At 36.5% G+C, this 16,822-nt stretch overlaps 1 protein-coding gene across 1 annotated transcript in view; it reads left to right on the top strand.

Moving 5' to 3' along the window:
* Window positions 1-16,822, top strand: part of PRUNE2 (prune homolog 2 with BCH domain) — a 215,805-nt gene that overhangs the window by 47,524 nt on the left and 151,459 nt on the right. Inside the window, exons 2-4 of the mRNA XM_054688860.1 lie at window positions 167-271; window positions 3,696-3,898; window positions 7,903-8,066. Of these exons, the coding sequence (XP_054544835.1) occupies window positions 167-271; window positions 3,696-3,898; window positions 7,903-8,066 (472 nt within the window). The remainder of the gene's footprint in view (window positions 1-166; window positions 272-3,695; window positions 3,899-7,902; window positions 8,067-16,822) is intronic.

Genomic DNA, 16,822 nt, shown 5'->3' with positions numbered 1-16,822 from the left:
TATTAAACATGCAACTTTATGTCCTCATATCCTTCAGGCTAAATTGATAACTGTCTGCAGCTGTATAAGATATAGTTAAGGCATATGTTAAAAAAGGGGAAATATCTCTTCTTTGTATTGATTTGTTGCAGATTAAATTCTGACGTTTTGTTTGAATTTGTTTCAGAATCGAAGCAAACGCTTGGAAAAGGTCCATGTGGTGATTGGACATAAATCATGTGACTTGGATTCTCTCATTTCTGCATTCACTTATGCTTACTTTCTAGACAAGGTATGGGATATTATGCTTTATATTTGAATTTTGAGCAAACATTTTTTGAAAAACAAGCGACCTGTTAATTTTTCATATTCTGGTTTATTGCAGAAAATAAAGTATTATAATCCATTAATCAACAATACTTACTGAGCACCTACTATATGTTAGGCATTGTTCTAGTTATTCCTCATTACTCTAGTTACTCTCTTTATAACACATTATTTCAGTAAGATCAGTGTTTTCAAATTAAAAATAAAATTTTTTTGTAATACTTGATAACTTTTATGGGAATTCAGAGAATTAACAAAAGTAATGGTCAGATTTCTTATTTTCCTTTATTGTTCTTGTTGGATAGTCTTAAAATTGGGACTAGAAATACACATGCAGAGTAAGCTATATGAACTTCACATGAAGTACAGAACATATTGGCTGGAAATTTTGGTAAGAGAGGTATTACCTATCACATCTATATAGTTTTGCCCAGACTTTGTATACAAAGTCATTCCCAATTAATGATCTTATTCTTTGAGTAGCATCTTTCTGCTCTGTGAAATCTATCACAGCTCTGTAGGGGTGGAAAATTGATTTAAAACTCCCATCCCATAAATTGTTTTAGTGCATGATAATGTGTCGCCTTAAAACATAAGAAAGTACATTGTAAGTGTTCCATATTTCACACAATTTTTAATTTTCAGAGATGTCATTTGCTTTATTTTAGTTTGGTTTGGATACTTGGTTTTGAGAGAATGCAAAGTTATCTATGGCTCTTTAAATTCACAAGAAACTCAGTCTTCCAGAATGAACTGTGGGTGGTAACAATGGTGTTAAGGAAACAGCTGACAGAAAATGCTGGGTAAAATACTCTGATCTCTACACAGGACTTTAAATGCAAATTTTCTTAAAATTTGTTGAACTTTGCAAGGGAGATTAATTGATATGAAGCAATAAATGTGCCTGTATTGAGCCATGCATATCAAGTATTAATCTTATTAACTGGATTTTTTGGCTCCTAAGAAAAAATTTTACTTATCTCGAGAACTGAAATGGACTGAAGTGGACTGGTTTTAAGATTCATATTAACATGGACTTTTAAAGAAATTGTGTGATAATAAGAACACCACTAACAACAACTACAGTGTCTTGAACAAATAAAATGAGATCTAATTAAAGGATTAAGAAAAGCAGTTGTGATAGACAAAAATAAAGAGATGTTTGACTTCTTTTAAAGCTTGCCATTGAACTAGGAGAGAAATATGCAATTGCTGCAGGGTCACATACTGAGAATTTGTTATATTTCTATGTCTTTCTTGTAGTTTACTGAACCCCACACCCCTGCCTAGGTCTGTGTCCCCATTTTAACTTTTCCTGAGAACCTGGCTACTCCCTCTCAGAGTATTAACACAGCGGATAAGTACAGACTTTTTGAGCCTCCTATGTATAACACCATTTAAATACTTCTCACTTGGGTAGTTAAGTCTCATTCTATAGATGGGGAAAGCTGAGAAAATGGCTTTCTTGAAGTCCACACAGCAAAGGTTGGGACTACAACCTAATTCTTCCAACTGCAACTTAAGAGTAGGTCCTGCCAGAGTAGACCACATGATCTTAACTCATGTATTTGTTTTTCTGCCCTTACCATTCAATGTCAGGAATTACATATCATTCTATCAATTGAGAAAAATAATTTCACCTGTATAAATTGCTAATGATTATTGCACAATTTTGACTCAGTATTTGCCTGACATGTGGGAGAAAAACCATTTTGTTGGAGTGGCTGTGTGTTTTGTATACTACAGCAGTGGGTGATCCATTTATTTTATTCTACAATTATGGATTAAATGTCTGTTATTTACCAGACTGTTTTATGTACTGGGATACATTTGAATAAAACCTACAAAAAAGAAAAAAAAAAAAAACCAACCCTGCTTTCTTAATGCTGGGAAGGAGAGATGGATGATAAAGATGTAAACTGTGTAATAAGCATTATGCTTGTGACAAAGCTGTGATGATGTAAGAATAAGGGTCATTTATTTCATGTAAAAATTCAATGTTTCTAAACCCTGTTTTCTCAGTGATTTGGGGCTTGTTGATATACACTCATACTAATTTTTAAGAGCACTTTTATTTTAAAACTTTCTATAGAAAATTTTTTTTTAAGATTTATTTATTTATTTATACAAGCACTGGGTATAGTTAGATGCACAGGAGGGTGAGAGAATTCACCAGAGCCAGAGCTGGGAACAGAACAGACAGACCGACGAAATACACTGCTGAGGGGAGCAGCGGGTGCGGCAGGAGAGTTCTATGGCCATGTGGGACCCTCGCCGGTGGCCGGGGATCAAACCTGCACTGCAGAGTCTGCGGGCAGCTTTGCAGCCCAGCACTCAACCGCTGCGCCACCAGGGGAGGCCCAGAAATAATTTTTTGACAGTGGATCTGAAGTTCCTAACTTAGGCTCATTTCCTGTTTCCATTACCACAGTGCTTTAAAAAAAATAAAAGGTTTGTTGTTTGTTTAATAAATGATTTTAAAATAAGAAATCAACGGAAGTCACAGTCTGGTATTTTGTGCACCAAATACAGCTCATAAGTGACCTATATAATATTTTGATTAAAAATTAGTTGTATTAGTTAATATCATAGATAACAACCCAAATGTAGATTTCTAGTTGTTCTTGAATTACTGATAGATTTGCCTACCTGGGACCTGAATTTCTTGCGTGTAAACAATTCTTTGGAGCTGAGGGGCAGGCACCCCATGTAGATGGGACAAATCTACCTTTCTGGTCACACAGTACTTCCCTGATCTACTTCTGTTCTTCCAAAGTTCTGCCAATTCCATAAACACAAGTGAATTTGTTATCTCTGAAGGGTAGAGTATGTACATATATTTTTTAAAGATTTATTTATTTATGCATACAAGAATGGGGGTACAGGCCAGAGGTGCGGGAGGATTCACCAGAGACAGAGTGGGGAACAGAACAGGCAGACTGACTGAAATACACTGCTGAGGGGAGCAGTGGGCGAGTCAGGAGAGGTCTGCTGTGCCATGTGGGGTTTCTCCCTGGCCAGAGATCGAACTCATGCTGCAGAATCTGCGGTCAGCTTCATAGGTTACATCTTAACCCCTTGCACCACCAGGGAGGCCCTGTACATATATATTTTTAATTGTGGGAGGGTTGAAATGAATCATAAAATATTTCAAGTAAAGCATGACAATTTTCATGCAGAGTAACAAGAGGTAAAAAAATCAGGGCCACTTACCTGTGGATAATGCTCTGCTCATGGGGTTCAGGGACAGGTGGTGTGAATATCAAGAGGGTTAGCAAGACCAAGGGATTTTCATAGCCTTTACAGTTTGCCCTCAAGGCTTGAGTCAATGTAGTTGTCTTCTTTCTTCCTGCCATTATCAGTGATTCAGTCAACTTTTTTCTTGGTAGGTCAGTCCACCTGGGGTTCTCTGTTTGCCTGTGCTGAACATACCAAGAACTGAATTCAACTACTTCGCTGAAACACGATTTATTTTAGAAGAACTAAATATCTCTGATTCATTCCACATATTCCGAGATGAAATTAATCTGCATCAGCTAAATGATGAAGGGAAGTTATCTATAACACTTGTTGGCAGCAATGTGCTGGCAAGGTAGGCTTACTATGAAGCTCTGGAAGGAGGTTGGCTATTTTAACAAATCTCTTCTGGGTAAAGTATCACATTGTGTAGGATTTTTGTGGTTTAGGGGGATATTTTAAAGGCAGAGGACATTAACAAAAAAGGAAGGGGCATATCTCTTCTTCATCCTCAACAAAATTTGGGCTATGCCAATCCTTTGTTTTTACTTTTCATTTCAAGTATGATCTGTTCAAGTGCAAAGTTCTTATGAAATTTGACCAAAATTTTAATTTTTTGATTTTTGTCCATTTTTATTTATATATTTTTACATTGTTCATTTCTGTACAATATTTAATTTCTCCTCTCAGGTGTTGCCCCCCCATAAGATTAACACCACCAAGACACCTGTGAACCATCACCATATTCTCTAGTGCTCTTCCTTCCCATTTTGATTCCTCTCCCTCCCCTGATGAATATCTCTGATTTATAGTTTGCCTGCTACCTTTGTCTTTTTTTTCTCCTGATCCCTTATATGCTTTCCCTATGTTCCTCCTATAAGTGAAATAAGTCAGAAGGAAAAAGAAAATATTAGATGGTTTCACTTACAGCAAAATTTTAATTTTAAACCATTCCCAACACTCTTACAGCAATGCTATAGTGTTAGGTATTGATGCTGAAAATGTGTACTGAAAATTGAAATGAGACATGAAGAAAACTGAAAGATTCTTAGGGAAAAGAAATCTCAGAAATTAAATGGAAAATTAAGCAGATGGGCTATAAAAGTCATTTGATCACTAGCTCATTCATTCATAGCATTTAATAGGATAAGAGTAGGATGGATTTTTCAAAGTAGTTTGAACTCTAAATTTTATGTTTGAGAAACATGACATTCATCATTGCAAATAACTTGCCCAAGGTATCACAGGCAGTTAGCACAAGTGTTTGGATTAGAACTTGGGTCTCCTGTCTCCTTCAATGTACTTAAGACTTGTTAAATGCTGGACCCTAGAGGTATATAAAGAGATATAAGAAAAAGTATCAGCCTTAAGACTTTATAACCCAACACAAAGCGCATTTTTGATAAGTTGTCTAGTGCTACTTGATGGAGCAATACCAGTTCAATATCTCAGTAAGATAATAGAATAATAGAATTTTAAGATAATAGAGTTTTTGGACACTTTGCCTATTTGCTAATCATGATGACACAAACACGGACATTGATCTTAGTGTACATAAAACAAAAACTTGTATAACTAATTTTTTATTTCTCAGATTTTATAGATTTGCCACTGATTTACATATCTATATAATTTTGGTAGCACATCTTCACCCTCCCATATGTGTACATGCTTCATTCACCATCAACCAAAGCTCTAGTGCCAATGCCCTGTTACCTTCCCTTCCCTATTCTCTGATCCTCCACCTTCCCCTTTGATAGCCAGTATGTTTTTCACAGAGTTTAAGAATTAATTTTGTTCTGCATTACCAGCTTGTTTATTTTGGTTGTTTATATTCCACAAATGAGTAAACCATTCATTAACTATCTTACTTTCTGTCTTATTTCACTTAGCATAAGCACTTCAAAATCTGTCTGTTTTGTCCCAAGAGATACTATTTTGTATTTTTTAATAGCTGAGTATTATTCCATTGTGCATATATTCCACTATTTGCTTATCCATTGGTTTGTGATAGATGTTTAGATTGGTTCCATGACTTGGCTATTGTGAGTAATGCTGTTATATATCTTTTCATAGTAGAGTTTCCATATTATTGGGGTAAATACCTAGCAATGTTACTGCTAGATCATATAGTATTTCCAGTTTTATTTCTTTGAGGAATCTCCAAAACTTTTTTTATGAAGGCTGCATCAAATTGCATTCCCATCAACCATGGCTAAAAGTTCCTTTTTTTCCACATACTTGCCAACATTTGTTATTTCCAGTCTTTTATTTATTTTTTATTTTTTTAAAGATTTATTTATACAAGAACTGGGGTACAGGCCAGAAATGCCAGAGAGTGAGAGAATTCACCAGAGACAGAGTGGGGAACAGAACAGGCAGACGACAGAAAATACTGCTGAGGGGAGCAGCTGCGCTATTAGATGATCCTCTTGGGAGCGAATCAAGGAACATCTTGGCCCTCTCTTGTTTCACAAAATTCTTTTGAATAGTATTTATTAATCAAGTACTGATAACTGACTGGAGTTATTGGTAGGTTATCTGACTGAGTTTAAATTATCAGTTCTCAGGAAGATTACATGCTTAACAGGAGAGGTCTGCCTCACCATGTCAGCAGAGAATTGAACCCATGCTGCAGAGGCTGTGAGCAGCTTCACAGAGCTGCGCTCAACCTGCTGTGCCACCGGGGAGGCCCCTATTTCCAGTCTTTTAGATAGAGGCCATCTCACAGGAGTGAGGTGGTTTCTCATTGTAGTTTTGATTGGCACTTCCCCCTTAATAATTGATAGATAGTATTTTCTCATGTACCTTTAGGCCATCAGATGTGTTTGTAGCACTGCTGATATCCTTTTGCTGTGGAGTTACAGATCTGAGGCCTTATAGTCTCTGCACTCTTAGTGCACTTCATTAGGTTATTAACAGCTGTAAGGAGTGAGGGAGTTTGTGTGTAGTCGTGTCCACTTTTGTGCTTTTTTGCCAGGGACCATACTTGGCCTGTGGGGAGCACCCCAGCTCCTCCACACCTGTTTGTCCTCAGTCAAGGATGTGTATCTCACACCATTCAACTCTCCCTCCCTTCCCTAGGGTTGCTGCTGAGCTGGCAGCCCTGCATTTGTCACCCCTGTCTTGAACCACAGCCTCGAGGCACTTCTGTCTACCCAAGTCTTATTAATTGAAGTGTGCCTTTCCTTTTTGTCTCCTCTTGTTTGTCACAGTATGTGTTGATCTTAGATGTCCAAGGGGTGTTCCAGTTTTACCCTAAGCTATGAGCTCCTCTGGGTGTAGTGTCACTCTGGTTAGCTATTAGATGATCCTCTTGGGAGCGAATCAAGGAACATCTTGGCCCTCTCTTGTTTCACAAAATTCTTTTGAATAGTATTTATTAATCAAGTACTGATAACTGACTGGAGTTATTGGTAGGTTATCTGACTGAGTTTAAATTATCAGTTCTCAGGAAGATTACATGCTTAACTAAATTTATATTTTAACTTATTCAAAATGAGTAATGTAAGTTGATAATGGATAAAGACAAAGGAGTGAACTATGAAATGTCTGTGTTAATCAAAATCTTAGGAAGAATTTTGCTATCAGTTAAAATTGAAAATTTAATCTGCTTTTGAGACTGAAGTTGTAAATTCTGGTTTTAAGATTATTTATGAAACAAAATACTCTTCAAAATAGAGATCTTTATTTCCTTTGCTGTCATTCATTTTTGTTTTTGTCAGTCAATAAGAGTAAAGCTAGTTTTATTTATGTCATCCTACCTTTGATAAAATCAACTCTATCTTATATACAATAATGATGGTAGAAGTAAAGCACAGTACTATATTTTCTCCAGCAGAGTGACTGGATGTGCAAGTTTTAGAATCATACTGTCAGATTTTAAATACAATTGAAAATTTCATTTATTTATCTTATTTTCTTATTACTCTGGGCCTCCATTTCCCCATTTGTAAAATAGGAATTTTAATAGAAATCATTCTTAGAGTCATTTTATAGTATAAAACATGATAACACAAAAAAGATATTTATAGTAGTGTCTGTCTAGACTAGATATTCAATAAATGTAGCCATTATTATTACCATTATTATTATTAGTACTACCACTGTTAATATTTTCCAATAGCAAAATCATAGAAGTGCTAAAATATGAAGTTGTTCTAAAACTCTTATAGAGGTAGTTAGTTGGAAAAAAATATGAAAAACACACAAAATAAGGTTGTATTCTTGTGAGTCATGTGCGATTACTCATATTTTTTGAGAGGAAGCCATTTGTGTGGGAGCATAGATTAAATAATTCCAAAGAATAAGAAAACACACCTTACCTCTTTCTCTTCTTTTCCTCCATTTGCTTTACAGTGAGGACAAAACTTTAGAATCAGCAGTTGTCAAGGTCATTAATCCAGTTGAGCAGAGTGATGGTGCTCTTGAGTTCCGAGAGTCTTCCTCCTCCCTCGTGGTAAAAGAGATTCTCCAGGAGGCTCCTGAACTCATCACTGAGCAGCTGGCTCATCTCCTCAGAGGTGAGAGATGACTCTTTCTATTAAATACTGGAAGGCTTAATGGAGTGTCTCTCAACTTGCTCATGCAGAAAGAGTGTGATCCATTCTTGGGTTAACAATCCTTTTAAAGACCACGGGAAGCTTCATCAGAGAGGCAGGGAGTAAAGAGTTTGTTAAAGAGTAGCATTATAGTGAATATTAAAAATGTGCATTTAAAAATAGGCATGAAGGATCTTTGCTGTTTCACTAGACAAGAATATTAAATGGAACTGCCGCACTTATGTTGGGGAGCTGCAGTAGCTGCTGTGGCTGTTTCACAGCTTCCAGAGGTGATGCTTGCCCCACAGCAGTAGGAATGTGGCCAGACTTCTACATTCCCACAATGAACTCATTTCTGATATTGATATTTGCTTGGTTTATGTAATATTGTTTGGATGACAAAATGCAAACCTTTCATTGTGGTGACATTGTTGTGCCAGGGCTTTTATAGTCTAATTGTCACATCCTTTGCCCTCATCTTATTAAATATTTCATCATTACTCAACTTGCTTTCAGCACTGGTTTCCTGAGCACGTGGTCATCAGTTATTCTCATAATCTCTCTTTCATCTCCATCAGTGGAGCGCACTGCTTGCAAAAAGTGGTTCCCATTTTGGCCCCAGATGGATACTGTCAGTTAACTTTAGTGTCACAATAATTTAATATTTTCTCATAGAAAGTTTAGAGTTTTGATTAAGCATATTTTCTTTCAACAAACACTTTTGAACATGGTAGACATAAGTTTTCCTGAAAAGCATTTAAAACAGGTAAATGAAAAGCCAGTGATTAATAGACTGAAAGAATTAAAAGAAGGAGAAGGCCTAGAGTATATTGACTCAACTCTTTTTTTTTAATATTTTATTTTATATAATTCTTACCTCATTTTTCATTTTGCACAACGTATGCATTTTCATGAGGACTCTTCCCTTCACTTCCTCTGTCTACCACAGTTTGGATGGTAAAAGGTCTGAGAGTGACATAATTTCTATAAATGTTTTAGAAGTAATGCTACCAGGACACCTGTTTTGAATATTTTTTTCTGGCTATGAACATCTGAAATAATGTTGTATTTGGGCAAGATGTGTACATGTGTGAGCCATTTGGTGAAGAAGCAAGTAAAGGTTGGTGATCTAAAGAGTTTTTAACTCTTAAGAGGTCACTCAAATATCAGAGGTAAGAGGTGAGCAGTACTGTTGTGTAATGGGCCACCTTTTAAAAAGCTCTTCAATCTTTATTAAGTATAAAATTAGTAATCATAAAAAAGGAATCAAGTCTGATTTTGCTGTATTCCAATTTCTAAACTCAGATGTAGATTTCTAGTCATGTATGAACACCAAACCTAATGGGAGTTAGTTTTGGTGTTATTTGTGCCTATGGATAACTAGCATTCTTTATTTTCATAATAGGAATAGTTCTCTTTTTAAAGGTTTTTTTTTTTTTTTTTACTAAGCAGTTATAGACATTATTTTTTACTTTGGGGTGTTCAAAATGATCACTAATTTGAAACACATTTCTAGAACTTGCATTAATACATTCTTCTGGGTTTTGAAGAAACACAAATATCTATGTATACCTTTATAATAAAGAATTTTTAAAAAATATCTGTTTCCAGATGTGTGAGACTAGGTATTTATGACTGGGCATTGGAAGAGTCTTTAAAAACTTAACAATTATAACTCTATGGGTAATATATTAGAAATTTTGTATCCAAAAAAATCTAAATTTACTACAAAGTGATTAATCAACTTGTGCTTTTCATTATGCGCGGTGATCATACCCAATAATGTATGCTGAGCCATGCTGGTGTGCTATTAATATATTTGAAATGGGCCAAGATACTGAACCCCTCAGTTCCTGACCCTAATTAAGTCTCTTAGGCTTATAGGCTGAAAAAATATTAAAATTATTAATGTGTTCCTTAGTGTGCACAAGATTGGGCCTATTCCTCGTTAGTTCTGCTTGTTATCTTTCTTCTATTCAAATTCTATTCAAATTCTTCTATTCACCTTAACTTGGCCATTAAATTTCCTCGAACCATATAATTCCCTGTACCTACAAACCAGCAAAAGTTTTCCCCACTTCAGTAAAAGGCACTGCTGTTATTGACCCCACCCACAAGAGTGGGTCCTTTGCCCTCTAGAGAAAGGATTCACAGAGAACTTCTGTTGAACCAGGGAAGGCTTTGTTAGAGGACTAGGCATGAGGAAACTAGTGCTGTAAAGGAGAATTAGCTAGGCTGTTTGAGGGGAACTGGGAGATGTTTAAAAGATAGATACAAGAGGCAGGGTAGAGGAGACCAGGGTCATAATTTGTTCTGGGCTGGGCATGAGTGGACAGGTTACATTCCAACTGTTCATGCAGGACTTTTAGCTTTCCCCCTCCAAGAAACTGTGAGATAATCATGAATCAGGGTATAACACTTTTTGTGTAGCATGGTGCCTCATGGTCAGTTGGTGGGCCAAATTGCTTGGATAATTGTTGGGATAGGGCCCACCAGTCCATGATTTATTCTATTTGTTGAAAACAGTAGTTGAGCAACTCAGTCTAGCTCAGCTCTAGACTCAATTCTTTCTTCAAACAGGGCTTGGGGCAACTATTATCCTACTGGCTTGCAATTTCTTTTATCTAGTGTGTCTCACTGCCAACCACCCATTACTGAAGTCACAGTCTAGAAATCACTTCCTCTGACATTGATCTATCAGCAAATCCTGCTGACTCTGCTTCTAGAATATAACCTGAATCCATCTACTTTTCCCATGGTCACTATTATTAATGCATTCCAAGCTGCCATTCTGTCTCTCTATAACAACTGAGCATTGTCCTATCTCCTCCTTAAAAAAAATGTGTCTAGGAAGTAGTCATAATTACCTTTTGGAAGTAGTCATAATTACCTTTTAGAAGTGTAGACCACTCATGTCAGTCTCCTGCTTAAAATCCACAATACCCAATCCAGGCACTCTACCCTTACAATCTACAGCACTCTCTTTTCCCTGACTATGCCCGCATCATCTCAAGCTATTTTCCTCTTGTGTGTTTCAGAATTTGTCTTTCAAATATGCCATACTTTTTCCCACTTGAGTATTTACACAGGCTGTTCTATTTTTCTGGAATACTTGTTCCTATCTATCAAGTTACCTTTCCTTATCACTACTCTCTTCCTCCCTCTTGCTTACATTCTTTACTACAGAATGTTAAGTTTCATGAGAAAACAGACCTCATTTGCTTCATTCATTGCTTCACTGTTGTGTTTCTGGTGCATAGAACAGTGCCTGCTATGTAGAAGACTCTCCATAAATACTGATTTTGTTACTGAATTTTGCAAGATAATTTTTGTGCTTTCTATTTTCATGACTGTATTGATTTAGTTAGTGCCATGACATTGTAATTTCCACCTCATTCCAGCCCATCCCTCCAACATTCTTAATGTTCAGAATTTGGTCAGAGTTCCTTTTAGTAATAAGCCCCATCTTACTCTCTACATCTCTCCTTTTTTTTTAGCTTTAGAAATCCTTATTTTGGTATTTTGCAAGCCTTTATTTTTATTTTCTTCTTGTGGTTGCCATTATATATATTTATATGTATATATGTATATGTACATAAAATCCTAACCCTTTCATGGATTATAATTTATGTACAGAAAAGACTATGTTAACGATGAATCTGAAATCTGGCTGAGCTGAAACAAACAAAAGGCACCTATTTGAAACTTTAAACCCACAGCCCAGGGAGCAAGACCCAAGAAGCCCTTGAATAGTTCTGAGTTGCTAGGGATGAACAGGGTTTATATGTACAAAAAAAAGGTGGAATGATTCTTAACTGGTCTGCCTTGCAAATTCAGCTAAAATTCAGTTAAGTAACAATTGGCGCAGTAGTATGCAAATTAGGTGAAATGTTAGCTGAGTAGTGACTGGTTAAAGTTTCAGTCCTGGAGGTCTGTGGCTCTTCGGTGTAGTTTGAGTTTCTTTCCCAAAGGTAAACATGCCTGGGGTCTGATTTTCATTAGACTCTTTGGGTTACTCGGATTTAGATTATCTAAAAAAAAATTCCAGTCAATTATGAAACATGAATATAAAAACATACACAAACAGCTCTGTGAACTATCACAAAAGGAATATCCTTTTAACAATTACACAGGTATAAAGAACAAGATGCCTACTTTGGGCCCCTTCCATCACTACTCATTCTCCCTAACCAGAAGGAACCAGTATTCTGATTTTTATGGTTCACACTGCCTTGTTTTTCTTTGTAGTTTTATCATACACACACACCTTATATATACCCCATAACATTACATGTTGGTGTTGCCTGTTACATAAATGGACTCCTATGGCATACAATCTCATTGTTACTAGAGCTCTACATTTACACTAAATGTAGTGTCTATTTGTATAGGTTTAATCTATTTTCTATCATTTGTTTATTATTTATGCCCTTCTTTATGCAGTCTATTTGAAGTGACTTACAAAAATGCACATAATACAATAAACCAGAAAAGAGAGTCAGGGTCAAGAATAGTAAGAACATGTTGGGAAAGGAATGATTGAAATATTATTGGAGTTGGTTATTGAGGGGATGTTACTACTGGTTGACCGGCAACTGAAGCTCCATACTTCCTTGGAATGTGCATTCCAGATCCCAGCTACACACTGGCAGCTGTGTCAAGGATTTGGCTTTGAGAGTAATGTCTTATGGAGACCACCTGGACTGTACAGAGACAACCTCTCATAAACTTTAAAGATTGGGCGAGCTGTGTAGAATCAGAGATCTACTTGCCTTGCCTATTGCCCAAGATAAGGCTGTCTATAAGTTCCCTTGCTTATCAAAATCTCCACTACCTGATGCCAATCTGGTGTATTCAGCCTCTTTCTCTGGTCTCTTCTTGCTCTCTGTGCACTAGGCAAATTTTGAATTTCACACCAGAGAACTTCCAAGCTTGCAAATAAATACATAGGATAAAAAACTTGGAGAAGTAAAAGTAGCATTATGCTGGAAACTTCATGAAATCCCTTGAGCCAATGATAAAATGGAACTATAATTTGTCATCATATTCATGTTATTACTAAAACAAACATATACTACTTCTGTATTTAAGAAATCTAAAGTTTTCTATCTTGCATCAATCTTTTTGAAAAGACACCAAATATTGTGGACATCTTCCAGTGATTGCAACATGGATTTATATAGGAACTGGGCATACCAGATACTCCCACTAGATCGCAATCACTGCTTAGATATTGTTCTAATCACCTTATCTTAGGTCTAGTAATATTATTTTCTGTTCCAAATTTCTATTCATATTGATATTTTTCTTGAAATACAGGAAATAAATATTTAAATCATCTTGGAATCTTTTGTAGTCAAACTTACCACGGTGGCTATATATCAGATTGTTTACTTTATAGGATAATATTGTATTCAAGTATTGAGGTAGAACCTGATTATTATAGCTGTTGGCAAGAAATCATACCAATTAGGTTTCATGTTTCTAGTATAGAAATAACCTGCTGTGTTTCTCTAATTATCTCCCCTGTCACTGTGCCCGCTAGGTCCTGGCAGGACAGTGATGAATAAATGTCAACAGGTGACTCAGCCATGACCAGTGTGTATTCAGGTTGTGTAGGGCACTTAGCAAAATCAACATAATTTGCTTTTCTTAAGTTAATATTTCTTGCAATAGCTATTTTTGCTATTGTCTTTTAATAGGATATGCCTCCCACTTAGAAATTTCAGAATACAGATCATTTAGCATCAATTTCATTTGGAAAGGCATGGATTTACTTACATAGATTACTTTTCTGTTATTTGTGTAAGAAAGGTTTTTTTAAAATGATTTATTTATGCATACAAGAACTGGGGTACAGGCTAGAGGTATGGGGAGTAAGAGGATTCACCAGAGACAGAGTGGGGAACAGAACAGGCAGACTGACTGAAATACACTGCTGAGGGGAGCAGCGGGTGAGTCAGGAGAGGTCTGCTGCACTATGTGGGTAGCTTCCTGGCTAGGGATTGAACTCATGCTGCAATGGCTGTGGACCGCTTCATAGGTTGCAACTTAACCCCTTGGGCCACCAGGGCAGCCCAAGAAATCACTTCTTGAATAAGAGAATGTGCTCATTCATACAAAAGCATATATGACCCTCCTGTTTAGAAATGTGTATTTTCACTTCTTCCTTCTGTTCTCTTCTCTGTTTTGGCTGTTGTGATTTTTTTTTTTCTCTTTTTCCCCTTTCCTTTTTTCTCCTCTTCTTCATACTCCTTGCTCTCCTACTCCTGCTTCTAATATCTTATCATTTTCAAACAAGCTGCCAACTGAGACTGTCTAAATGTCACATTATATAATCACAGTGGCCTAATGTTGGTGTTTGTTTGTACCTGGGTTTGTACCAAAAGCAAACAATTATAGACTTACAGTGTCTTCAACCTGAATTCCTTTATTTCCCCAGAGATGTGGATTAGAAGGTTATTTAAGGTCCATTAAATCTCTGAGTGGTTGCATTGGGAGATTGTGTGTGCATACATGCATTTGTGCATGTGTGTGTTTCCGTTTCCCATTACAAACTGGCAATGATGAGACTGCGGGCATTGATTACCAGGCATGTTTCAGTCAAGACCACACTTTACCCGAAAAGCAGGACATAGTGAATCCAATTGTTCTTAGCTTAGGATGCTGAAACTCTATGCCCTAGGTTTTTTTTTTGTTGTTGTTGTTCCATAATCTTTTTTAAAATTTAATTTAAATTTAATTTTTATATTCCCCATACAATTACATCCCCCTTATTTTGACCCCAATCCCTCCTTTCCCCGCCCTCCATCCCCCATAGAGTGTCTCTGGTTCGTAGTTGTTTGTTGATTTTGATATTTTCTTTCTTATAGTTATTCTTTTTCCTGGTCCCTTATTTAAGTTTTCTAGATTCCTGCTATGAGTGAGACCATCTGGTATTTTTCTTTTTCTTTCTGCCTTATTTCGCTGAGCATGATCCCTTCCAGCGCCATCCATGTTGCTGCAAATTGCATGTGTTTATCTTTTTTGAATGCTGAGTAATATTCCATGGTGTATATGTACCACATCTTCTTGATCCAGTCACCTATTTTGGGGCATTTGGGTTGTTTCCAAAGCTTAGCTATTGTAAATAGTGCTGCTATAAACATAGGGGTGCAGGTGCTCTTTGGAATTGATGTTTCTGTGTCCTTTGGGTAAATACCTAGGAGTGGAATTGCTGGATCATATGGAAGCTCTATGTTTAGTAGGTCCAGAAATCTCCACACAGCTCTCCATAGTGGTTGGACCAGTTTGCACTCCCACTAGCAGTGCAGGAGAGTGCCTTTTTCTCCACAACCTCGCCAACATTTGTTGTTGCTAGTTTTTTTAATATGTGCCATTCTCACTGGTGTAAGATGCTACTACACTCCATGATATGCACATCAAAGACATCTTTATAGACACATCACCCAAAGCAGTGATAGTGAAGGCAAAGATAAACAGCTGGGACTACATCAAATTTAAGAGCTTCTGCACAGCAATAGAGACAATAACAAAAACAAAGAGAAATCCCACTGACTGGGAGAACATTTTTGCACCCAACACTAATGATAAAGGACTGATCACAAAAATCTACAAAGAGCTGATGAGACTCAGCACAAACAAAGAAAATAATCCAGTCAAAAAATGGGCAGAAGAGCTAAAAAGAAACTTCTCTGAAGAGGAAATGCAAATGGCCAACAGGCATATGAAAAAATGTTCAACATCACTTGTAATCAGGGAAATGCCCTAGGTTTTTAAGAAATAAATTCTCTCCTCTCTATTGGTAGTTCCACTTGAACTTTAATAAAGAACAGTTGGTGCTATTTTAGTAGCCTGGATTAATAGCTTCAAAAAGATCCTTTTAAGGCGGTCAAATAGGAAAGCAACAGAGCCAGATTTTTTTTTTCTTTTTCCCTAAAGAGTGAATCATCCACCTCCAGAAATGGTCACAAAGTCCAAAGGGAGTTACATCACTGTTTTGCTTATGAAGTGGGAAGGCCTGTGCCAGGGGTAGGGGAAATATATATCATTTTTTTTCTGCTAGATGTAAAACCAGAACAAGTCCTTCACCGCAAAGGTGTAAATGATTTCTTATATCATACAAAGACAAGCCTTATTCTTAAGAACATTTAAAACTTTTAGAAGTAAACTTGAATCATACACTTATTTTTAAATCCCTTTTCAAAATCTGAGCTAAGTTGTATATTTAACTTTTTTCTCCTTCCTTTTCCTTTCCCCTCCTTCCCTCTATTAGTTATACCTTAATTTTTTTGTTCAGTAGGAAAAAATAAATCTCAGGTGAAACAAGGGAAGAGGTTTAAATCCCTTCTTTTCTGCTAAGAATTTATCATGCGAACTATGTCTTTACAGTGGTGCATGTTTTCCCCAAACAACTTCTGACTTCATTAGATCATGTTTAATATTAATGTACTGTGATTGCTTTTGGCAAGAGGACCTTCACTTCTCCATTTTTTGGAACAAAGATCATTGTTGATGATTATTTTTCTATTGGAATGAAAAATTTGTTGTTATTCTATCCTAATTGCTTTCTTTGTTGCTGTTGTTCAGCCTCCCCCATTTGGAGAATAGCCTGGACATGTTTGGGTAAATGTGTGTGGATTAATTTTTTTGGTACTGCAGAATTTGCTAGAAGTTGTGTTAACTCATCTCCAAAAACAGGTATAATTTTCCTAAGTGGTGCATTTGGCTACTGTATA

Source organism: Talpa occidentalis, unplaced genomic scaffold (genome assembly GCF_014898055.3).
Source record: "Talpa occidentalis isolate TD23 unplaced genomic scaffold, MPIMG_talOcc4v2.1 talOcc4.7, whole genome shotgun sequence".
Lineage (NCBI taxonomy): Eukaryota > Metazoa > Chordata > Mammalia > Eulipotyphla > Talpidae > Talpa > Talpa occidentalis.
Note: the sequence above shows the minus strand (reverse complement) of the source record. Positions and strands in the feature narration are given on the sequence as shown.